The sequence below is a fragment of the Typopeltis vanoorti genome, chromosome 12, assembly GCF_054136105.1.
Source record: "Typopeltis vanoorti isolate ZY-2024b chromosome 12, IOZ_Tvanoo_1.0, whole genome shotgun sequence".
In the NCBI taxonomy this organism is placed as follows: Eukaryota; Metazoa; Arthropoda; class Arachnida; order Uropygi; family Thelyphonidae; genus Typopeltis; species Typopeltis vanoorti.
In genome coordinates, this window is record NC_143560.1 from 82,861,233 (window position 1) to 82,887,129 (window position 25,897).

At 36.0% G+C, this 25,897-nt stretch overlaps 1 protein-coding gene across 4 annotated transcripts in view; it reads right to left on the reverse strand.

Moving 5' to 3' along the window:
• The window catches only part of LOC150100943 (enoyl-CoA delta isomerase 2-like), a 384,225-nt gene that overhangs the window by 147,752 nt on the left and 210,576 nt on the right, over positions 1–25,897 (reverse strand). For all 4 annotated transcript variants that reach the window (XM_090401230.1, XM_090401231.1, XM_090401228.1 and 1 more), the window contains one exon: positions 5,405–5,506. In XM_090401230.1, the coding sequence (XP_090257356.1) occupies positions 5,405–5,506 (102 nt within the window). The remainder of the gene's footprint in view (positions 1–5,404; positions 5,507–25,897) is intronic.

The window sequence follows — 25,897 nt, forward strand, 5'->3', positions numbered from 1 at the left end:
TGCTGTTCTAAATCTCTGAATGAGAACAACTACCTCATATTCATTTAAAAAAGCCCTCAAAGATATTTTGCTTTACAGATGGAATTTGAATTCAGGTTTTTCCAAGCAAAGCCAAACGTTGTGACATATATAAGCATGGATGCACAGCATGTGACAGTAGTCAAGTAACATTTAATAGTGGCAATCCTGATATACCAGGAGAGTGGATAATAAATAAAGCATGAGGAAAATGGTTGGATAATAAAACCAAGAATGAATTTTGGTGTCACTGCATTTGACAAGGTTGTCTTCGCACCACTGAAATAATATAGTAAAGAGATCCGTGCTCCACTGATTATGGCTGATCTTGTTTATTGGGATACATGAGAACTGCAAGATTTTCTGAATGAAAAAGACAACAGGAGTGTACAGTCCTTTGCAAAACTGTGGAAAGAATTTCAGGTTAGTGAGAGAATGTCATTTATGAATAGGATAAAGAGTATGGGCGAAAGCACAAAGTCCTAGAGTACTTCAGAATGGTAGAGAAAACAGAAAAAGGGAAGCTGTCAGCCAAGATATACAGTGAATGATTAGAAAGGCTTAAAATCCATCTGTAAAGCATGGATGATAGACCATATGATAATTTGGTGGGACTTTCTGCCAGATCTGATCAAAGGTTGGAAATATCTGAAGTGTACACAGAGGTTTCACCAAGCCTTTCCTTTTCAAGACAGGAACATAAGTAAAATGAATAAAGGACAGAGAATTTAGATAAATTTAATTTTTTATTTGCAGAATTGATACCTATGTATTGCAGGAACACCGGTACAAAAGTAGAACTTAACAGAAAAAAATTCAATCTAATAGAGAAGTGTAGGTGGTAAACTTTATTCATAACTTATTTTAAAGGTGTTAACAACACCAAATGAGCTATTTAAAAAAAAAAAGATGCTTATTAGCTGGCTTATAATTCAAATTGTAACAGACAAAAGATCTAAAGTTCTAATTTGGCACTCTCGAATGTTGTAAAAAAGAGGAACTATTACAGCTATACAGGAGGTGATCTCCCAAATTTTTGGCAAATTAATGCAACCATACTTATTCAGGTTAGGTTAGCCAGGGTTGACTCTAAAAATAATCATTCTGATCTGTAATGACTTCTGAACAACACATCAGTTTTCTTCCATCTAATTTGTGTGAAGGGTATCCAAAGCGTGATCTGCCAGTCCTGACTTGCCATAATAATGATAGTGAATGTATTTTTTTATGTTCTCCAAGGTGGATATTAATAGATCTTTCCATCAGTCCACAGTAGGCTAATTCACAGTCATAAGTTAATACACTCCAAGATATGCTAGAATATGGAGTTTATCCTTAGCAGAGTGGATCAGAGTTGTTAATTTAACATGTGGTTTGTACTTTGACTATCTTTTCTGATGTAGCTGTGACAGGAAATAGGAATAGTAATGTTTTGTTCTTGTATGTTACGGGAGGGAGAAGTAATGGTACAATGTAGTATTGTATGTGTTTTTGTAGGAATTGTAACCATTGTCTAAGGAAATATGGTGTAGATATTTAAGTTCTGTGGAAAGAGCTGTATCGTTAGAACAAACTACTCTTGCTCTGTTTGCAAGTGTTTTTAAAATTCTATACTCTTGAGCTGGATGATGATATGACTGTTTATGTAGATATCTTCCTGTGTGTGTTGGCTTTCTGTAAATGGAAAAAGATCGTGATCCATCTGAAAGGTGGGTGACTAACGTGTTAAGAAAAGGCAAACAGTTATTAGATTCCTTTTTTACTGTTAAGTGAAATGTCACAAGTCACAGTTAATCTGCCTTGCTAGAGAATGGAGTTTATCCTTAGGAGAGGAGAGCAGATCGGAGTTGCTAATTTAACACATGGTTTGAATGGTGCGAAGGCCATGTTTTATTAGTACTTAATTTAATAACTGTTTGCCTTTTCTTGACACATCAGTCACCTGCTTTTCAGATGGATCACTATCTTTTTCCATTTACAGAAAGCCAACACACACACACACAGACTAGATGGAAGAAAACCAATGCGCTGTTAAGAAGTAATTACAGAAATATAAAAATAATCAGAAAGATTATTTTTAGAGTGAGCCATGTCTATGATGAATTCTCCTAACCTGAACAAGTATGGTTGCATTAATTTACCAAAAATTTAGGAGACTTATCTTAGATCAATTCCTACACAGCTATAATATGTTTTATTTTTACACCATACATTAGAGAGTGCCAAATTAAGAATCATACCTCTCCTTATAATCATTCACTGTCAAGGTTTTCACAACTACCTCTAGCAATCCATTCCAGTCATTCACTACTCTCCAAGCAAAAAATCTAGTCTGCATAGCCTTATTAACCACACTCTTACCCAATTTCCAGGGGTAATACCTAGTTTTCTCAAGACTAGAAGAAGCATAAAATGTGCAGTTCTTGGTTGGATGAACTATAAGCCTTGATAATGAATATAGGAGTTGGAAGAGAAGATTGATGCCAGGATGTCAGCTTTGTAAAAGAGAAGATATGATCGTAACATCACCCCTTTGGGTGATGTTGCGATCATATCATCTGGATGTGAGAGGAGCGGAAGAGAGGAGTGTTAGATGGGCAGAAGTGACCAATGGCTTTTGCATAGGACCAGAAGACTCAACTGGCATTTGAGCAGTTAACAAGTTTGTTGCACTTGGCCCTTTCAAAGTCAGGTGTGGACTGGCTGATGGTCTTTTTTCAGTTGCTGCATACTGTCTTGTAAGCTGAACAGGATGCTGGATTCTTGTTTCAAGACACTTGCAATATGCAGAATTATTTTCTTGAGCTACTTTGGCAGACTTAATTAGAAGAAACACACGTATAAACCACAGTGAAAATTATTTAATTGTAAATATTTCATCCTAAGTATCTTAGGACATCATCAGTACAGTATTTAAACAATTAGGAATAACATACAGTTAGGGCGCATGATTACAATAGAATCTCATGAAAACATGCATAACGTGCTAAAGTAGTACAAAAAAAAAAAAAAAAAAAAAAAAACGTTAATTATTTAACACAATTTTGTATGATAATTTCCCATACTTTAGGAATAGTAAGAACATTGCAGTTTAGGTTTGGTCTGTTTAGTAGGGCTTCAGAACTTTCTTTGTATAAACGTTCATGAACGTTTATACAAAGAAAGTTTATACATGAACGCACCACAGGTTTCGTTATTTAAAAAAGTTTTGGCAGACTTGTTAGAAAATCAAGACATCTGGGATTTTTGGCAGAATGAAGGTATTAATTCCCATAAGACTTATTTCAGGTATACACTGGAGAAGGCATCTAGATATGTAGAAACAGTAGTCAGTTCAAGGAAAGGGAGAAGTAGAAGTCATGCAGGTCATCCCCCTCTGTGCCAGAGGGGATGAGGTGACAAGAAGCTGAGAGTGACTTGTTGCAAGAGAAAGGAGACTCAGATAGGATTATGGCCTGAATGACCAAGAGGAGAGCTGACATCCAGAGAGTATTTATCAGGAGAAATGATTAAGAAATCACATTGTGTGATAGGAGGGCATTATCAGGTATTCTGGTGGCATGTGGACAATTTATGAGACTCTTACCAGACAGCAAATATTTCAGTATCCCTGCCAACTTGATCATTGGAATTCTGAGATGTGAATGTTGAAGTGTCCGTGCGGTTAGCGTAGTGGCTTTGCGCTTTGCAACCATATGCCTGGGGAAGGAGTGTCCTAGGTTCGATTCCCGTCGGAGACGTGAGGAGCTGAAGGATCTTCCTCAGCCATAGCCAAGTTAGCCGGTCTTGGGCACGGGCAGTAGGGTTTTTTCCGCCAGTTTATCTGGTGTTTTTCATCCCACAAGCAGGCAAACCGGACCCTTGAACACACAGGGATACAATCAAGAATACCTTGAGGCATAGGAGTGACCATTCTATCCTCGTATTTCGGTTACGAAATCCAAGCATGCTTGGAAGGTTGTGGGCCTTAAAGGCCTGTTAAAGCCATTGGGATAGATAGATAGATAGAATGTTGAAGTCCTCGAGAAAGATAATCTCACTGTTTGGACAGTAGATGATCATGCATCATAGATCGATAGGAGAAAAGGCCAGAATGGTTATCAGAATTAGAAGAGTGGTAAAGACAACAAACGAATGTGACTGAATCAAGCAAGGACATTTTGATCCACAGCAGAGTGTGAAGAGGAGATTCAGCTGCACATCTCTTGTAGAAGTTGCTGGAAACACAGCCTTTGCAGCTCAGTGCAGAATTATACCTTAGTATAAAATCCACCGCTTGCACTCCATAAAGGTTGTAGAACCCTAAAAGCAGAGATATTCATATAGTACCTGCACTGAACAAGCTTGTATATCATCTCTTCACTAACTTTATAATGCTGGCATCATTTTTTTTAATTTTTGAAACAAGCCTTACTAAAAACATAATGAACTTTGAGAGCTACAATTCCTTTAGATTTTTTTAAATTTCTTTCAAAGCGGATGGTATATATCAATATTCATTTATATTGGTAATTTATGAAAACAGGAGAAGTTTATTTTTGATGTAAGGAAAGTGAAGTGAAAGTTCATCAAATAGACTCAAGTGTGTAATAATATTTCACTGGAGAAATTATTATTTTCCCTCTTTTTTTTTTTTTTTTGACATTTGACAAAAACCACTTATACAGAAAAGCATTAAGGAAATAAGTCTTACTCAAAATGGAAATTAAAGAAATAAGTCTTATTCAAAATGGAAATTAAGGAAATAAGTCCCATGGAAATAAGTCTTATTCAAAATGTGCAATATATGAAAATTACGGTTTGTTTTTTTGTGAGGTGGGGAAAAAAAAAAAAAAACTATGCCAGACGGGATGACCTGCATGACTTCTACTTCTTTTTTTCCTTGAGCTGACCTGTTTCTACATATCCAAATGCCTGCTCCAGTGTATACCTGAAATAAGTCTTATGGGAATTAATATCTTCATTCTGCAAAAATTACCTTTTTTTTTTCTTATTCAAAACATGCAATATATGAAAATTACGTAGTTGTTTTTTTTTTTTGTGAGGTGGAAAAAAAATCCTAAAACAATGTGAAGCATCCAGAGAGTGAGGAGACCTACAATATACACCTGCAAGCTCAATTCTGAGTCTTTTAGGCTGAAACAGACTAACTCACTCAGAATCAAGCAGAAAACACACTTGATTACATCCATCTAAACCATTATCCAAACAAAGATATTGAATAAGCTGCTCACTATCAACAGAGAGAAAGAGAGCGAGAGAAGTTCTCTTTTTTTTATATCTTTTGCATTATGAAATTGATTAAATATATATAGCATATCTTAATAAATATGCTGATGGAATTGTACCTCAGTATTTGTAAATGCAAACTGAAAGGTTCATATACCTGAGACATAGTACCAAGAGAATTCCATTCCTCCCACTTGGCATTTTCTGTATCATCAAACTGGCCTTCTGGTTTGCATATATTACATATCCCAACAGTAGCCTAAGGAAAGAGAAAAAGAGCATATAAATCTTCAAAGGCAAATAAATGTAAACAATCATAAAAAGATGCATTTTATAATTGTATTCTTGAAGAGTGATGCCAATCGATATCACATTTGGACCCAGAGTTATTTGGGCATTATGTACTTAGATATAATTCTCTTTTACCTAATTCTGACATTAGAATGGCCCAATTATAGCATAAAAGGAAACATATATTATGATTATTTAAAACTACTTTGCCAATAAAAATTGAATTAAAAAAAAAAAACTTTCTTAAAGCAGGCTTGAATCAAGGACTAATAATAATGAAATCCAGTGTCAAGTAGGCATATCTATTCATTAGAGTTTCACATACAATACAGTATCACCCTGATTTAAGCCTGAATTTTTGATTGCTTTTCCATTGTTTTTGGAAGGATTATCATAAGATCTGTCACAGAATTATATTATTAACAATAAAACCTTTGTTGGGTGGTGGTGATATGGTACTTTCATAAAAATCAAACCAAAAGTTATGTTTTATTTTAATGCTTAAACTTTGACGTTTTTTTTTTTTTTTTGGTATGTATTCTGTTTCTCTGAATCCTAGTCACAATAATTGATCCAGCTGACCCCAAAACTATTAACATTACTTCAATTCATTTTGCCAATAAAAATGATCCCACTGAAATGAAAAATGACCTCAGACATCTCTGTAAGTGCTTCTGTAGCAGAAGTGGAAGAACAAGACACTGTGCTCTTCAAACAGAAAAGGCCCAAGTTCATTTCTTGATTCCCTCTTGTCATGACAAGAGGGAATCTTTATATGAACCTTTTCAACTGAAGATAAGTCCAAGTCTCTTTTTCTACAGTTCATTCTCCTCCCAGCCAATCTCAGCCTCATATCCTATGGCACTACAATTATGCCATCTGGGATGAACTCGAGATTTATTATGTTCTTTTCCATGATCAAATTACTATATTTTCTCCTGATCCTACCATTTGCACTGAATTAATAACTGAAATAATCCTCACTGGAATGAGAGTCTTCATTCTTCACTCCACTGCAAATCTCCAACCCTTATCCAAGCCCTGATTCTCTGAAAAATGTGCCTTTGTAGTCCATGATAAAAATGTAGCATATGTCCAATGGCTGAATGGCTTAAATCAAAAACTCCTCCTCATTTAGCTTATATAACAGCCCAAAACAAGCATAAAAAAATGTTATCAACGATTCCAAAACAGACTTCATAAGAATGAAATGCAATAACTTGCCTCCTGCTCAAATGGCAGCTGAGCATTCTGGTCCCTTGTTAAGGGTGTTAAGTGTAACCTCTGTCCTTTCCTGTTCCCACCTCTCTAACATCCTGATGGAACCATGGTAACATGATTCAAGAATAAGGCACATCTCTTGGTATAAGTCTTGTCCTCCAACTCTTGTTTAGACAAGGAAATCTATTCCTACACTACTGCAAACTGCACATTGCATGCTTCCTCTGATTTTTTGCCAGAAGGACATCAGAAAAATCCTGATTAATTTTCGTAGTAATGTCTCCTGGACTAGACTGCATACTTTCGGTTGTGTACAAGTTATGAACACAACTGCAGACCTAATATCCATCCTACATCACCTATATAAGTTGCCGTATTCATCTGTTATCTGCACAACAGTATGGAAGTAAGCCTTTATCCAGCCGATACCTAAAAAGAAAGAAGTCAGCCATCAAACTGTTGTCCAATTGATCTCACTTTAGTACTCTCAAGAGTGATGGAGAAGGTCATCAACAACCAGCATCTTCACTACCTGGAGCCCCATGAATTAGTGATCACTTATATATTTTCCACCATTCTTGATCTACAGCTGACTTCCTTGCTAACCATACCTACTTTTGGACACAAGCCATGGAAAGATGTAGAGAAACCCAAGTGGTAACTCTTGATATTTTACAGGCATCTGATTGTGTTTAGCACTGAGGCCTTTTGAACAAGCTACCATCTTATGGTCTCCCTCCTACCCTTTGTGATTGAACTGCCAGATTTCTCTCTGGTCATTTGTTGTATGTCATGGTGGATGGCTTCCTCTTATCAGATTTCTTTGTCAATGCTAGAGTATCCTAGGCTTATGTACTCTCATCCATACTCTTCCTCCTTTATATCAATGACTCTCTGCCTGCCTCTCTCTCTGACTGCAAATCCTATTCATAGTTTTACTAATGACAATTCTCCTCACTCTGCTTCCTAATTCAAGAAAACCCTGTAGTGATGAAATGACTGAAGCCTCAGGATCTTCCATAATCAATGACTTACTTATCTCCTCACCATTCTCAAATGGGGTGATGGCAACTAACGCAATTCCGTAACCAATGTCTTAAATACTGATCACCTCACTATTTTCAACTGGGATGAAGACAATTTGAATTTTAATAGCACTGAAATGAATTTCATTTCAGTCTATAAAAATTATCACTCACACTTATTTTTAATAATGCTTCAATATCCTTACAAGATCAGCTTTCTCTTCTTAGGTGATTGTTGCATCTAGATTATCCTGGCACAAAAATATTACAGTCATAGTCCCCTCAGCCTCTAAAAACTTGTTCTTTTTTCAATCAAAACATTACTTCTCTTCTGCTCAATTCATAACACTTCATAAGTCTCCAATTCGACCAACCATGGAATGTTATTTTCACATTTGGGAGTGGTGAACCTCCTCCCCTCATGGGACACCTGTTTGTGGTGGAGGGAACCTCCCATCACTGGGAGGTCCCCTCCCCTCCTCCACTACTATCCCTTTTTATTCTTGCTGTTTTCTTCCTGTATTCTTTCTTCTACTTCTCCTGAGACATTTTTATTATCCTCTCCTCCAGACCACCATCAATGGGATCCAACATCCTACTTTGTGTTTGTGGTGCTGTGCAACCCCATGAACATCTGGAAAGGGTGGGGGAATCCTGGTAGACTTAACACTAATTAAGTCTCTACGTCAGCAAGACAAGCAGTTCTGGATAGCCCATCTAGAATCAGGTGGCTTGTGGACTTGCTTGCAAGGGTCAATGATGTTGTAGTAAGTCTCACAACCTGTGGTTTGGGGATTGGAACCCAAGGCTTGCTGTGGTGCTGGTACAGCAACCAGAATAACTCTGGCATTCCACTTCTGAGTACATTTATTGCTTACTGGATGGTGGGCATATATGTGTGAGCTCCATGCTGGGTAGGGAGCTCTGGCACCGAAGGAAAAAATCTCGAGTATAAATCTGTCATCCTCAATTATTTCAAGGGCCTGATAGATACATATTTTGATAAGAGAAGTAGAAAAAAAAAGACATTTGACACCAAATATTAGTGTCACATGTCTTTTGTTTTTGTACCAATGTTTCTTATTATTAAAGCAACAGGTGAAAAGCCAATAAGGAAAATGTCACCTCTCTTTATTCAAAACGTTTTAGAACTGGCAGGTCCTACCAAAACAGTTAAGAAACTACATTCTGGTGATATTCCTTGTGGGAAGAACATCATGTCAGCAACATTCTGAAAAACTAATAAGATCAATATCAATTGAGCGCAGTAGTTTTTCCTTAAGATGAAAGAATGACAGGTATGAGGCATATTCTGATATGTGAAGATGGTCACCTGGTTCTGATCAGGAAAATCATCTTTACTTCTGATACACCTAAACCTCTAACATCTGTAAAGGCAGAGCACCTCAGCTGTCCTATTAGGCTGTACATCCTTAATCTCTTGAGATGCTGTAAATGTCAGAAATATGGACATGCTTAAATTGCCTGTGGTGGCTCTACTACCTATGTCCAATATGGCAATAAAGAATATAATAAATCTTGCTCTGCCAAGAAAGAAAAACATGTCAACTGTAAGGGAGATTATCCAGTTTACTCCCATGCAAATCAGCAGTGAATTGATGAAAAATAATTGAAAAATTGAAAAGTCTCTTTCCTGCCATCTTGGCATCAAACACCTTATATTAGCTCTACTGACACATATTAAACCCTGTGGAGGTTGCGGCTGATCTAACAGATACAAACAAATTGCTTAATATAAATATTCTTACACATATCCAGCGTATAGCTTGGAGGTCATGAGTAGCTGTGCATGCACATATTATGAATGATATTCTACACTGTTTATGCAGTCAGTTTTGGTTTAACACGTGTTATGTAAAGGTGATATTTCATAGTAAATTGTATTTGAGAGATACCATGAACTCTGATGTCAGTATAGTATTGGTTTAGTTGTTGTTGTTTTTTTGCTTCTTTGTTCAATAATTTCTAGATTGTAACTGAAAATAAATAAACCATCATGTATTATATTTGCAGTGTTTTTTTTTTTTTAAGTTTTATCTTATTTTAGCACATACCAGTAATGAATGTATTTCTCAGATACACGCAACCTATTCTGCAATTTTTCGACCACGACCTCTGCATGTTGATATGATTCTGCCGCTGATGCCATTAATTCACTCTCCTAAATTTTCTCAGAAAAACCTTCACATCTGTAGTCTCTAGTCTTTGATCAAATGTTTCATTTCTAACCCAATGCTCAGATCCATAACTTAAAAATGGTTTGAACACTGTCTTGCATACTACAAGTTTAGTGTTTTTGCTAATTTTCCTCTTATTCCAATAAATTGTCTGTTGTGAGATTTAACTTGCCATCTTCACTAAAACTGTGTGCCTAAATAGCTGAAATATTTTGCTTGTTCTATAGGATCTCCATTCAGAATGCAGATGACGTTTTCTGTGTTTCTGCCTAATTTCATAGATTTGGTCTTTTTATGCTGATTGTCATGCCAAATTTGTTAGAGCTGTTATTCAATTTAGTTAGAGAATCCTGAACATTTGCACCAGATTTGTAGGAGTGCAACATCACCTGCATAAAACAAAGAACTAAGTTTGACATGTCCAATTCTAATATGGCTTAATGTCACTTTCTTTCATAACATAATCCATATAGATGATAAATAACAGTAGAGATAATGTGCATCTTTGTCTTATACTTGATTTTACATCAAACCATCTTCCTGTATTTCTTTCAATTCTAACTGCTGACTTACAACTTAAATATAGACTATGTATTGCTCTGTATAATGTTCCATTTATCCCCATATAACTGTAGTGTTTTGAAAAGCTTTTCCCTTAGCATCTTGTTATATGCCTTTTCAAGATCTACAAAACTTAAATACAAATCTTTATCATATTTCCATGATTTCTCAGCTGTCATAAAGTGAAAATCTGATTTTAACAATCTTTATTTGACCTGAACCCAGCTTGTACTTCTCCCAGTTTCATTTCCACAATTCTCAACCTCTTTTCAAGGATGCTTGTATAAATCTTAACTGGAACACTTAGTAGAGAAATTCCTCTGTAATTATAACATTCATCTTTATTTCCTATTTTATTTTATATTTTTTATACTTGCATACTTAAGCATTTCTGGTTGAATATCATCTACTTCATCTGCCTTTCCACATTTCAAATTTTTGATTGCTTTTTCAAGTATTGATATGTACTCATCTTTGCATTCTTCTTGAAAATTTTCTAGTATGATTCTGTTACTGCTTGTTTCATTTAACAATCTATCAAAGTAATTAGACATTTAGGACATCGTTATCTTCTTTTTTCATAATCTTTATCATCTTTGATTCCTTTCACAGTACTCTTTCCTACATTTCTGAGCTTTTCAATAGCCTCCATAACATTTTCCCACCTTCCTGATATTTATTTTACATATTCTTAACAAAGCTTTTGTTTAGCTACTTTTACACATAGCTTAGCTCTCTCTCCCTTGCAATTTTTTGTCTATACTTTTAGGGCATCGTCGACTTATTTGCTAGGAACTTTTGGTATGCTTTCTTCTTTTCCAGGACTGCTTCTTTACCTTCTTGTGTCCACTATAGGGATCTTATTTTTCTATCCCTGCAGATAACTTCACCACATATCACCCTAGGTGAATCAATTAATCTCTTCTTCAGAGTCTGCTACTGAGACTCCAAGGTCTGATTCTTGTTCTCAATCTGTTTCATATTTTCTTCAATAATGTTTGTATAGTTAAGTCTACAATTTATCTGTAAAAGCTGCTCAACTTTAATTCTTTTTAAAACTTTCTTACATAGTGTTCTTTTCAATGTGATATTCATTTTTATCCTGCTTAGAACTAAGTAATGGTCATTTGTGATTTCAAATCCTCTGTACACAGTTGTATTCTGAACCAGCATGAGCATATCATTATCAACAATGCTGTAGTCAATGAGACTTTTCTTCTTCTTATTATTATTATTATTATTACACGACACCTCCAGAGAGTCCAATGACTCATTGAGGGGGAGGGCACCACTCATTCACAACTGACCGCAACTACACCGACGCCATCTACCGCCGACCACCGCCATTACTATTTCCACAGACAATCACAAACATCCATGCTCAGAGCGGGATTCGAACCCGCAGCCTTTTGACTGGAGAGTGGATATGCTAACTACTCGGCCAGCCAGGCTGGCTTATTTCTTGTGTCTTCTCTCCATGTGAACTTGTGCATATCTTTATGTTGGAACACTTATTATTAGCTTTGTCCTTTTCTCAAAATTTTCCTAAAACATTCCTATATGCCTGGTGGGATTCATTTTCTACTCTGCTGTTCAAATCTCCAAGAAAGAAATTTTTATATTTTCTCTATTATATCAGCTGCTTTTTTTTTTTTTTCAATTACTCAAAAAAATTCTATATAACTCTACTTGAATAAAGAAGATTATTTCCTTTCGTTGATCATTATTGCCTGAATATAACATTCTATACTTATATTTAGTAAGATCTCATCTGTTTTTGTCTTCTTTGTCTCAGTAATGCCAATTATGTCCCCATGATACTTTCCAGTTCTTCTGCAAGTTTGATTTCCTTTCCATCAATACTCCTTATGCTGATTCTTGCTATCTTCAGTTCTTCTGATGTTAGGTTTTTTATTCTCCTTCTTCTAGATGCTGAGTTGTAGCTTATTCCAGTAGTTGACTTTTCACTGTTTGTCCTGGTTCCCTGGCGAAAACGGTGGGAGCCTTAGAGACAGATGTTGAAAGTTTTTCCTTTCATGTGCACACACAAACTTTGTTTGCTTATTATTATTATTACAGGCAACTCCAGGGAGTCCTTAGACTCATCGAGGGAGGCCCCAAATCATGTTCATCACAACTATTCAACATTCATATAGTATCTATCATACCTTGCCTTAAATTCATTCACTGTCACAGCACCCACCACAGACTCTAGCAGCCCATTCCACTCATTCACCACCCTAAAACTAAAGAACCCAGCTCTAACACCCTTACTAATCACACTCTTGCCCAGCTTCCATGGATGTCCCCTAGTCCTCCCACAACCAACCCTGTTCTCAAAAATATCTTCTGAATTAATTTTATAGAAACCCTTCAGTAATTTGAATGTCTCAATCATATCTCCCCTCCTCCGCCTATCAACCAATTTCTGCAACCAACAAATCCTCAACCTGTTCTCATAAGGTTCATTCCACAGACCTGCTATCATCTTGGTCACTCGCCTCTGGATCCTCTCACCCTCCTCCCCCATCAAGAAGAAACCTAGGTGACCAAATCTGGGCACAGTAGTCAAGATGAGGTATTATCAAGGCTTGATAGAGAGGAACAATAACATGCTTGTCTCTGCTTGTCAATGTATTCTTCAGCAACCAAGTGATTTGATGAGCTGATTTGGTCACTTTTGCAATGTGCCCCCTAAACTTCAACTCCTTATCCACCAACACTCCTAAATCTCCTGCCTCATCAATTTCCTTTATACTTGGATAAAGGATGAAACCAAGAAATATAACTTCTCGGTATCTTTAATTTTTGTATAACCAAGTGGATAAACTTTCAATGTGTATCTCTAATCCAGAGTATTTTAGTAATAAGGTGTGACACCCTTTTGACTACTTGTATACAGAAATGAAATGTGGATGCTGCAAAGAATTATGAGAATATCATGGAAATACAAAAAGACAAATGAAGAGGTACTAGAGATGGCACGCATAAACAGGAGCCTGATGAAAGAAATTAAAGAGAAAAGTCAGATATTTTGGACATATTCTGAGAAATAACTGCCTACAAAGAACACTTCTCGAAGGCACTGTTGAGGGAAAGAGAGGAAGACAAAGACTGGAGTGGATGAAAAATATAGAAGACTGGACCTATCTCTCATATGAGGAATGCAGCAGAGGTGCAGAATAGGACATGGTAGTCAATCTCCTGGAGGGAGAAGACACCTGACAGGACAGGATATAGAAATATGACTTCTGCATTACTTCAACCTTGGTATCACTTTGGATCTGATTCCCACTGATGAGATCTCAATAAAGGTCATCATCTTCAGAATCTCACTGACCTTACTAGCTCTTATATTAAAATCAGTCTTGACTTTAAAAAGAAAATAAAAGATCAAAAATATCCGTCTAATAGTGAGATTATGGTTTCTTTTGATGTAATCTCCCTATTCACCAATATAAGAGATTCTAACAGTTTTTATAATCTGATTTCTTCCCAGAAGACATTGTTAACCTATTTAAATTCACTATCAATGTAGGCTATTTTACATGGTGTAATAAGTTTTTCACACAAATTGAAGGAACAGCAATGGACAGTCCTATATCACCAACCTTAGCTAATTATTTTATGGAACACCTAGAAAAAAAACACTCTGACATTATCTTTCCTCAGCCTCATATATGATTATATTTTGTTGATGACATATTTACAGTCTGGTCCCACTCTGAGTCAGAATTACTTCAGTTCCTAGAGAGAAAATAAACATCTTTCCTTTTTTGGATACTTCAATAATTTGAAATACTACAGTGCATGTTGAATTTTCAGTTTAACAGAAGCCAATCTTTACTATCAGATACATTCACTCATCCTCACACCATTATTCTTCACAGAAGATGGTATTATCAAGGGTCTTATACATAAGGTTCATACAATCTCTCTTCTGAATCTCTTTTGTTAGATGAATAAAATTAAAAGCAATCCAATGTGAAAAGAATTTCAATTCCCTACCTTAAAGGAGCCTCAGAATAAATAACACAGCTTCATTGCAAATTCAATCTATACACCTCCTTTGAATCAGCTCAGAAACTGTCTTCTTACCATCTACAAAGGATATGGTACGACCTCTTTCCTTACCAGTCTATCAAGTACCCTGCTCATGCCATCTCTGCTATTTTGGACAGGCTGGCCATTGTACCTTGAGTAGAATTGAAGAACATGAAGAATATATTACATTTTTGGAATCGGACAAGTCTAGCCTTGCTTCTTATACTACTGATGCTAGGAACAGAGTTCTTTGGAACCCAAACAATACTTCTTCATTCAAATTCAATCATCTTTTCTTGAAACATAAAATGCTACAAAATTGTCCAAACCTCAACTGCCCAGACTCTATGCCAATCTCTAAGTTTTGGGAAGTGATTACTATTAATTGTCCATAATTTTTTTAAAATTAATAATTATTTCAAATTATGTTTTATCTATGCAACTTTTTACAATTTTTCCTTTGAACTCTAATAGTGTAATATACTTCACAGGGTGTATCAGTGGTGTATCATGGGGTTCAGTACTTTATCCTCTGCTGTTTAATTTGTACATGATTCATCCAGGAAATAATTTGACATGGAATATATTCAGCTGAATTCTGATGATGCTAAACTAAGAAGAAAGAACAATGGTAAATGAAGGTGACAAAGAGATCCTGCAGGAAGACTTAAATAGACTAGCAGTATGGGCAAAGGTAAATGGCTGCCAGTTAAATATGACCAAGCATAAAGTGATGCAGTGAAGGAAGAAGAGATCAAAAGTTATGTACTATATTGATGTAACTGAACTGCAGAAAATTGATGAGGCCAGGGATCTGAGGGTGATTGAGCAAAAGAAGTTGAAGTTTAGAGAGCATATTGTGAAGGTAGTCAAAACTACACATCGTATTATGTGATTGTTGAAAACACACTACCAATCAGGAATAGAGAGGATATTCGTCTCCTATATAAAGCTTTAATAAGGCCACATCTAGAAACCTAGATTCTGTGGAAATGAAGAACTGGTGGAGAGGATCGAGAAGTGAGTGAGTGAGTGACAAAGACTGTGTCAGGCATATGGAATGAGAATATACTGACAGTTTGTGGGCTGTACAAATCAGCTGATAGGCAAAAAAGAGGACACATGATAGAAGCATATAAGCTATTAAAGGGGTTACAGAATTGACACTGAAGACTATTTTCAGTACATGGCAGGATGGGAGAGAACTGAAGGATTACCCATGAAATGGTGTTAGGACTAGATTTTTTGCTTGGAGAGTGAATGAGTTTAGGAGAGGTCTGATAGGTATTGCATCAATAATGGCTAGTGTGTGTATAATGGGTACTTCTGCAATGAGTCTTCTGACTCCATGGATATACCTGTATTAATCTGTATTCTGTAACCCCTTTAAAAGCATATAAGCTATTAAAGGGGTTACAGAATTGACACTGAAGACTATTTTCAGTACATGGCAGGATGGGAGAGAACTGAAGGATTACCCATGAAATGGTGTTAGGACTAGATTTTTTGCTTGGAGAGTGAATGAGTTTAAGGAGAGGTCTGATAGGTATTGCATCAATAATGGCTAGTGTGTGTATAATGAGTACTTCTGCAATGAGTCTTCTGACTCCATGGATATACCTGTATTATAATAATAATAATCTTGAACAGCTGAAGATTGTTGTGCTTTGAAAATTCTTCAAGGAGAAGGCAGTTCAACAGAACTGAAGGTGGAGGAACAAAAAATGACCGGTAGTAGTAGCAGGTTAAGTGACATGCAGTTTGACAGTAAAGGGATGCTATTCAAGTCCCTATAGATGTGGCAGAAATGGAAGACATAATGGATGGTAGTTCTGCTGAACAATGGCAATAAAAATATCCATAGAAGAGATAATGCAGAAACTGATATTCTATGGGAAAGTGAACGAAGCATCTGCAAGAGAAGTGTCATTTATCAACTGGACTGCCCTTTTCTCAATAGCATCAAGAATTTTTAAAGAGGTCTTAGGTGTACTCGACCCTCATACATGAGCAGTATTCTAAGGTTGGCAAGATTTGAGATTATACAGAGTAAGTAACTTCTCAAAGAAGAGCAGTACTGTCTTTAGTAGAAAAAGAATGTGAACTTTTTTGGAAGCTGATAATACTATAGAAGTGATATGATTATGCCAGGAAAGGGTTTTGGAATAAGAGTCAGTCTGACAGGAGAGAGAGATTTGGTCTTGACTGTTAAACTGAACATTATCAAAAGTAAGTGAAGAAGATCCGAGGTCTTTTTTGCAAAAAAACAAGCAAAACTGTGTTTTGGAAGCAACGAAGTCAACTGGGTTGCTTTCATCTTAATCAAGGATACTGTGGAGATCAGTGTTCAGGGTACTTATTAAAGATTTTCTTGAAGCTTGAGATTTGAACACTGCAAGGCTTGTTGTATGAGCAGGACACATGGAGAGTGCTATCATCAGCAAAATTATGCATAGGGTTTGCAGTCAATGAGAGCAGGTCATTTACATAAGTCAGGAAGAGGGTGAATAAAATGACAGAGCCCTGAGGGACACTGGCACATTAAAAGGAACTGAAGAGAAAACACCATCTACCCTTACATGTAGGAATCGATCTGAGAAACTGGTGTACAAATTAAACAACAGTGGTCCTGGAAGAGAATCCTGTGGTATCTCACTCGTCATCTTCCTTTTGGGGACAAATGCACCTCAAATACAACTTGCTGGCTCCTATTAGTCAACCCACAATGTAACCAAGCTACCAACTGACTATCCATCCCTATCCTGCTTAATTTCAACAGGATAAGATATTATGTGATACTCCATCAAATGAATCAGCATCTCCTCTGTTCAATATACTAGTCACCCTATTATAAAATGCAACCAAGCAGCTACTTAAGCAAGACCTCTGCCTTAACAAGCCCACGCTGCTCTCTGAGGGATTGTCATTTTCATCTATCCAGGTATGTATTCTCTCTAACCAGCTTCTCTATCTACTACATTTGATATACACACTGGCCTGCAGTTTGAAACTAACTTGGATTCTTGTGTATGGCACTATTTTTCCTTCTTTTCACTCTTCTAGGACTGTTTCTGTGGCCAGACGCTTGTTAAACAACTAAGTCAAGGGCACTGGCATCTCTTTTGCATATTCCTTAAATGTATATGGTAATTTCAGAAGTTTATTTTCCACTTGGTTAGACTATAATAAATTTAGTTTAATCCATTACCCAAGTGTAGGCAAACAAAGTTTGCACCTGAAGTAGTTCAGTACTGAGGCAACTCATAGTAAAGGTGGACCAAGCTCTCATCACTCCTTGTCTCAGTATCTCCCATAATGTAAAGCACATGTATAAAGCTATGCATTAAGGGAAGGGCCACTACCCAGACCGGTTTTGACCTTTACTGAGGTCTTGTCAGTGGGAGGCAGACCCAGGTGGTGATACTAAAGCAGAAGCAATGGAGAGGTCATATTTATTTATACGAGTTGCCAAAAGGTGCACCACCTTATTATTATTAATTTACTCTGGATTTAGAGAAAGGTGTCGGAAGTTTATTTTCCACTTGGTTAGATTATAATAAATTTAGTTTAATCCATTATCCAAGTGTAGGCAACTCATAGTAAAGGTGGACCAAGCTCTCATCACTCCTTGTCTCAGTATCTCCCATAATGCAAAGCACATCTCCTTGCAGACATGTATAAAGCTATGCATTAAGAAGGGTTTACTATTAAGGGTTTAAATTGGTGCACAAAATCAGTTTTATTCATGCTAAAATGCTCCAAGCACTGTTCAGAGATCTTCATGCCAGTGCATTTTTGATCTGCTGTGAGAAACCACAGCACCCATCTTGCACAAAGCTTTTTCATTTGCAATTCTTCATGCAAAATATATCCTACACATTCTTTTGAAATGCCTATAATTTCAGCAATTTCATGCATTTTGACTTGCCGGTCATCCAATACCATATGATGCACTTGTTCAATGATTTCTGGTGTTGTTACACTTTTTGGACATCCTTCACATGGATCATGTTCAAGGCTGATATGGCCACATTTAAGCTTGGCAGCTCATTTCTTAATTGTCAGAAACGAAGGAGAAGAGTGCCCATAAACTTTTATGAACTTCGAATGAATTTCGTTTGCCGTTAAACCTTCTTTTACAAAGAATTTTGTAACCACACGATATTCAATTTTATCCATTTCAAGGGATACAGACAATACTTTTGCTTCAGATAGCTGTATAAAACAAACTACTTGATAGAATGACTTGCAATTTCACATGGATGCTTATGACAGACATACCAACTTAGAAAAAAAAACCTTGCCGATAGTGTTGCCATCTATGGTTGAGGCCGAGAACTTTTCAGACCACCCTCGTAAATGGTCCATTAAACTGAAAGAAGAAGAAGATATAATTTATTCTGCAGAGAGTCGAAGTGTAAAGGAGTAAAGGTGACATTACATAACTAAAGAGCAGATTCATGAAAAAAAAAAAGTTTAATATTATGAAGGAATTATTTTGTATCCATATGATAACTAGTTTTAAGGTGTTGTAACCATTTGTCTGTATATATTAAAGATACCAAGAAATTATATTGTTGGTTTAATCCTTTATCCAAGTGTAAGCAAACAAAGTTTGTAAATGACTACAACTGGTCAACTTGTATATAGAGGCTAATGACTTCACATCACTTTTCTTAGTTTCCCATAATGCAAAGTACATATCCTTACAGCTATATATTATAGGAAGGGTCACACCTAGACTAGTTGACCTTTATTGAGGTCTCATCAGTGGAAGCCAACCCAGAAGTGATACCAAGGTTGAAGTAATGCAGAAGTCATATTTCCATATACAAGTAACTGTAAGCTACAAGTAGATGGAAATATGACTTCTGCATATGATTGGAAAAGGAGTGCAATAACTCCCATTGATTTCAACCATCATTTCAGAAGATGAGTATAGGGATTTAATCAGTCATATTATTTGCTATGTATTCCATGATGTTGCAGAATTTTCCACAGGGCATCATGGCAAATAGAATCAGGCTATCTGTAGATCAATAACATAATGCCATATTACTTCATGCTCTACATATTTTTCTCCAATGATATGGAGTGTAAATATATAGTCAGTTGCACTCGTGTTTTTTCTAAATCCAGCCTGGAAATCTGAAAAATTGAACTCCATTTTTGTTTCAATACATGAGAGTAAAATGTCCAAAAATATTTTGTTTGGAACGGCTAATAGGCTATTGTCCTAAAATTATTTCACTTTTTTTGCTGTTTCCTTTTTTTTTTTTTCCTCCCAGAATGAGAATAAGAATAAGTGCACTAATCTTTTGGCAAAGAGTTCAGTGTTCCATATTTGCAAATTTTGTGAAGTGCACTAATAACAGGTTCCTTAAGCAGTTTCAATCAATTGGATATTGTCAATGCTAGAAGTATAGGATCACTGTTATCTCTATTATCATTGTATCATTGGACAGTTCCCTCTAAATTTTGTTGGTCCAAGCTATTATCATACTTGAATAGTTTACTTGAATAATTATACCATCTTTTCAATATTCTTTCATGATCAGTAATATTTGTTTTATCTTCATCCTCAATTATCCAGCTTTTACAAACAAAAGACTTTGTTAATTTTAATTATTTGGTATGCTGTTATGGTTATTGCTTTGAAATTATCTTCAGTTTCTTTGCATTCTTTGGATATACTATAGAGAGGCCTATAATAGTACAATAATGCTAACTGGTTTAATTAGTGGAAAATTAATAAATCTCCCAAGTGACTATTCCCACAAGAGGCCACCACCAGTCACTATCCACCCTTGCAACTCTAGTTTCCCTCCTTTAACATTCTCACTTGCCCCTAGAACTACAATCTCTTCAGATGCCTATGTCCTTCCGTGTTCAAATGCAGTCTATCAGGTGGCAAGAGATCTGAGGTTAATATTTGAGAATGTACAGCAGAAGGGTGTATACAGCTTATATACAACTCCCTTTTATCCTCAAATTCAATGCAGACATCTGCATAATCATAGCCTCTTTTTTCAACACATTCTCACTATCATGTCATGCATTATTGCTGATCTTCTTAACTGTGTATTATCATACACTCTTCTGCTGTAAAATCTCAAACATTAACCTCAGATCTCTTGCCATCTGATTCATGCTACCTCTCAGATCATTCACACCTAACATCATCACTATCTCATCTATATTTTCACCTCAATAAATTGCCATAGTCATGCTCTCTATCCAAGCAAGCATTCACCTAGCATTTTATTTTGCACACCACAAATTACTGAATATCCATACATTTCTTCCCACAACGTTCATTCATTCTTTGCTCACCTGCATCTCTCTCTCCCTCCTTTCTCTCTCACCTATGCCTTCCTCTCACTTCTCTATCCCTTGCTCCTACACTGCCCTATCATCCCTTTTAGCCTTCCCAGTCTCCCAATCTCTTCATTTACACTTCTTAACTCATTTTTTTCAAACTTTTTACTTCTTCTCTTAGTACCTCTCTCTCTCTTTCTTCCCTGACACTCTCCCTCCTTTCTCTTATGCCTTCTTCTCATTCCTCTATCCCTTGCTTCTACACTGTCTTTCTATCATCCCTCTTAGCCTTTCCAGTGCCCTAATCTCTTCTTTTACACTTCTCAACTCATTTTTTTTTAAACTTTTCACTTCTTCTCTTAGTACCTCTCTCTCTCCCCAAGCATCCTACAATTACTCAACATTGATCCACCCAGTCCAACGCCTCCATCTAAATATGCTACACTTACTAATGGCATATTCATCTCCACACCATCCTCACACTACTTGTTATCTCTCTTCCAGCTTTCATTTATTTCTGACACACTGTTACTGAAAGCAGTTATACTTTATCTATGCCATGATTAAGATATCTATGTTTATAATGAGTAACAATGATGTTATGCAGTTTCCTCATCTTCCCAGGAAATATAAACTAAATATCCACAAAGATGTGCAGATGCCACAAAAAATTCAATGTTATATAGATGTTATTGAAAATAATTAAGAATAAAAAGTTTAACATTAAATTAATTATATTAGTAATAAGACAAAGATAAAGTAATAAAAGTTTTATATTAGTTTCAGCCACTCATTTTAAACAATTAAAAAAAAAAAAAAAAAAAGAGAGAGAAAGAAAATTAAATTACCTGTTTAAAGAAGGCATAAATTATGACACTAACATTTTATGTTAGTGTCTGGCTTCTTGATTATTACTTTGGCAGTTAATAGCTATTGTTTCATACCAAACATCTCACTGTTTTTAACATTTTAATTGGAATATAATGTTGTTAGCCATTATATGAGCTGAGTATTGTAATGCAAGAATTCAAAAAATGCTTATTCTCAAGTTGCAAAAGAACTGAACAAGCACCCAAATAGCAATGATAAAATTAATTTGATTATACTGAAATTATTCTAACAGGTTTTTGATCTTTAGGAAGATTTGTATCCTGTAGAAAAAGAAAACCTCCCAGCAGCTGTACAGAAAAATAGCAATTCTGGTAGACAGGCTTATATGTTGGCTATTCATAAGTATTATTTTTCAGGAAATAACAATGTATACTACATATTAATTATAATAACTTTAAATAATACTTTCCTATATTTTGTCAATGTTACATTGCCATCATCAGGGATCATCAAACAATGACATGTGTACACAGGTACTAACACTAGGCAAATGAGGTTGAGGAAAGGCAACCAAAATCGGGCCTAAAGTCCTAAATGGAACTCCCTAGTAGGCTAAATTGGTGGTCTTGGCAGTTAGGCTAAATATCTGAGGATTAGTGTTTCCCAAATTTGGGGCAGTTTCATTCACACAAATTGGTTGAGGTTTGTCAAGTTTCTTGGGACTGAGGCAGATTCAAGGAATAGCCTCTAATATCTGTATTTGCTGTGATGTAATAAAGTGGCCTTCTTCCAGTGTATCCTGTGGTGAGTCCAAAGCATGGTCAGCAAGTCCAGAGTAGCTGTAATAGTGGAATCAGATGTAGTCCTTGTGTTCAGAAATTCTGATATTGGTCATCCTACTACAGCCAAACAGGAAGACCATGCTTTGGAAACCTACCACAGGATACACTGGAAGAAAGCCACTTTATAGCACTGCAGCAAATAAAAGTATGAGGCTATCCCTTGAATCTGCCTCAGCCCTAAGGAACTTTCCAAATCTTAATAAATTTGGGTGCATGAAAATGCCCTATTTGAGATCTTCAGCTCAACAGCAAGGACCATTCAATTTAGCCCACTAAGTGGTGGCATTTAGGACTCTAGACCTAACTTTGTACCTTTCTTCACACTCATTTATCCAGTGTTAGTGCCAGTGTGCACATATTGTTTCATGATCCCTGATGATGGCAATGTAACTACCAAAATATAGGAAAGTATTAATTAAAGTTATTATAATTAATGTTTAGTATACATTGTTATTTCCTGAAAAATAATAGTTAGAAAAATAGCAGTTAATTTGGATCGGATTAAGATATACTATATAATTTTATTCTTATTAAAAAATAAGAATAAAATGTTTCATTTAAAAATAAATTAATATTAGCAATAAGAAAGAAAAAATAAAGTAGTAAAAGTTTTTTCTAGCGTATAGAATTAATCCACCTGAACGATTATAGTCGCGACAATCATAATACATGTCGTAATCTGTGAGAGAATAAGGATCAACCTCAAGATGCTTGATCCATATTTCACTTAACACAAGTACATTAGCCGATAAAATTGTATTCTTATTGGTTAAACCAAAATAAAAAATGATTGTACACCATGACAAAATTTCATGCCGGCTGGTACATCGCCCGGTTAAACAATGCCCCCATTTTTTTTTGCCAGGAAACCAGGGTGAACAGCGAAAAGTCAGCTACTGGAACAAATCTGAAAACAAACCCCAATTCAACATCACCAGAGTTAAAGATCGGTACTATCAACATAACAAGCCTGAATGGCAAAGAAATGGAGCTAGCTGAGGAATTAGATAAGTACCAGATCGACATAATAGGGATGACTGAAACAAAAAAGACAAAAACTTGTGAGATCTTTCTGAGTAATAAATACAAAATGTTATATTCAGGCAATGAACATCAAGGAAAAGAAGGAGTAGCCATAGTATTCAACACAAAATACGAGGCTAATCTTCTTGAATGGCAGTCAGTCTCAAGTAGAGTAATGTGTGCAAATATGAGAATGGGGAACTGGACAATGAGACTTATTTTTGCCTGGTCCCACAGAAGGTTCTACTAAGGTAGAAGTGGAGGAATTTTTTGAGGCTTTAAAAAAAGCAACTGACACAATGAAAAAGGAAAAGTTAGTCCTTGTTGGGGATCTAAATAGCAGAGTAGGAAATGACTGTGAGACATACAAAAATATCTTGGGAAAATTTGGAGAAAAGAGCAAAGCTATTAATAATGGCAAATATCTGTTGGATTTCTGCTCATGACATGGACTGGTTATTACTAACGCCATGTTCCAACATAAAAATGTGCACAAATTCACATGGAGAGAAGAGGCAAGGAATAAGAAAAGTCTCATTGACTATGTTATTGTTGATAGTGATGTTTTCTCCCTGGTGCAGGACACCAGAGTGTACAGAGGATTTGAAATTGGAAGTGATCACTATTTAGTCTTGAGCAGGATAAAATTGAATTTCATATTGAAAAGCATAACATGTAAGAAAGTTTTAAAGCGAATAAAAGTTGAGCAGCTCTCAGATGTGAACTGTAGACTAAAATACACAAAGATTATTGAAGAAAAAATGAAAGAGTTTGAGAACAGGAATCAAACTTTGGAGATTCAGTGGCAAACTCTGAAGAAAACATTCATTGATTCTGCCAGAGAGGCATGTGGTGAGGTCGTCTGCAAGGATAAAAAAATCAGAACTCCCTGGTGGACACAGGAAGTTAGAAAGGCAGTGAAGGAAAAGAAAAAAGCATATCAAAAGTTCCTGTCAAATAAGTTAGCTTGTGCTCTTAGAGAATACAGAGACAAATGCAAGAATGCTAAACACTGTGTAAAACTAGCTAAACAAAAGTCATGGGAGGACTTTGGCAAGAATATAGAAAATAAATATCAAGAAGGTGGCAAAATATTCTGGAGGTTGTTGAAGAAGCTTAGGAATGGGGAAAGAGTGCTGTAAAAGGAGTTAGAGATGATAAAGGTGACATGAAAACAGGAGAAAAAGATATCCTTGAAGTATGGAGTAATTACTTTGAAAAACTGCTAAATGAAACAAGCATGATGACAGCACAGTGGTAAAAAACAGTGACTAGGCTTGTAGTCAGGAATACATATCCATACTTGAAGTAGAAAAAGCCATCAAAGGCTTGAAATGTGGAAAGGCAGCAGGAGTAGATGATATTTGACCAGAAATGCTGAAGTATGGTGGTATAAGAATCTTACAGTAGCTGCGCTGCATAGTTCAGAAAGCCTGGACAGAGGGACGAATTCCCGATGATTGGAGTAGAGCTCTCATAGTACCCATATATAAAAAGGGAAATAAAACTGAATGTGAGAATTACAGAGGTATTTCCCTACTGAGTGTTCCTGGCAAGATCTATGCAAGTATACTTGAGAAACAGTTGGGAAGAAAAGCTGGGTGAAGAACAAGCTGGATTCAGGCCAAATAGAGGCTGTCAGGATCAGATCTTCACTTTACGACAAATAGTCGAGAAAGCATGGGAATATAACACAGATCTGTATTTAAGTTTTGTTGATCTGGAAAAAGCATATGACAAGGTGCCAAGAGAGAAGCTATTCAATACGCTACAGTTATATGGTGTCAATGGGGCATTATATCAAGCAATACTTAGTCTTTATTTGAGTTGTAAGTCAGCAGTTAGAATTGAAGGAAGCACAGGAAGATGGTTTAATGTTAAATCTGGTGTGAGACAAGGATGTACATTATCCTCTCTGTTTTTCATTATCTATATGGATCACATTATGAAGGAAAGTGGTATTAAACATGATATCAGAATTGGAGATGTTAATGTCAGCTCTTTGCTTTATGCAGACAATGTTATACTTCTAAATAAATCCGCCACAAGTCTGCAAGATTCTCTGACTAAATTGAATAGCTGTTGTAATAGATATGGTATGAAGTCAGCAATAAAAAGACAAAGACAATGAAATTAGGCAGAATCATTGAAAATGTCAACTGTGTTTTGAATGGGGAACCTGTGGAACAAGTAAAACATTTCAGCTACTTAGGCACGATTTTTACTGAAGATGGTAAATGAAATATAGAAATAGACATCAGAATCAGCAAAGCTGGTATGGTGGGAAATCAATTGA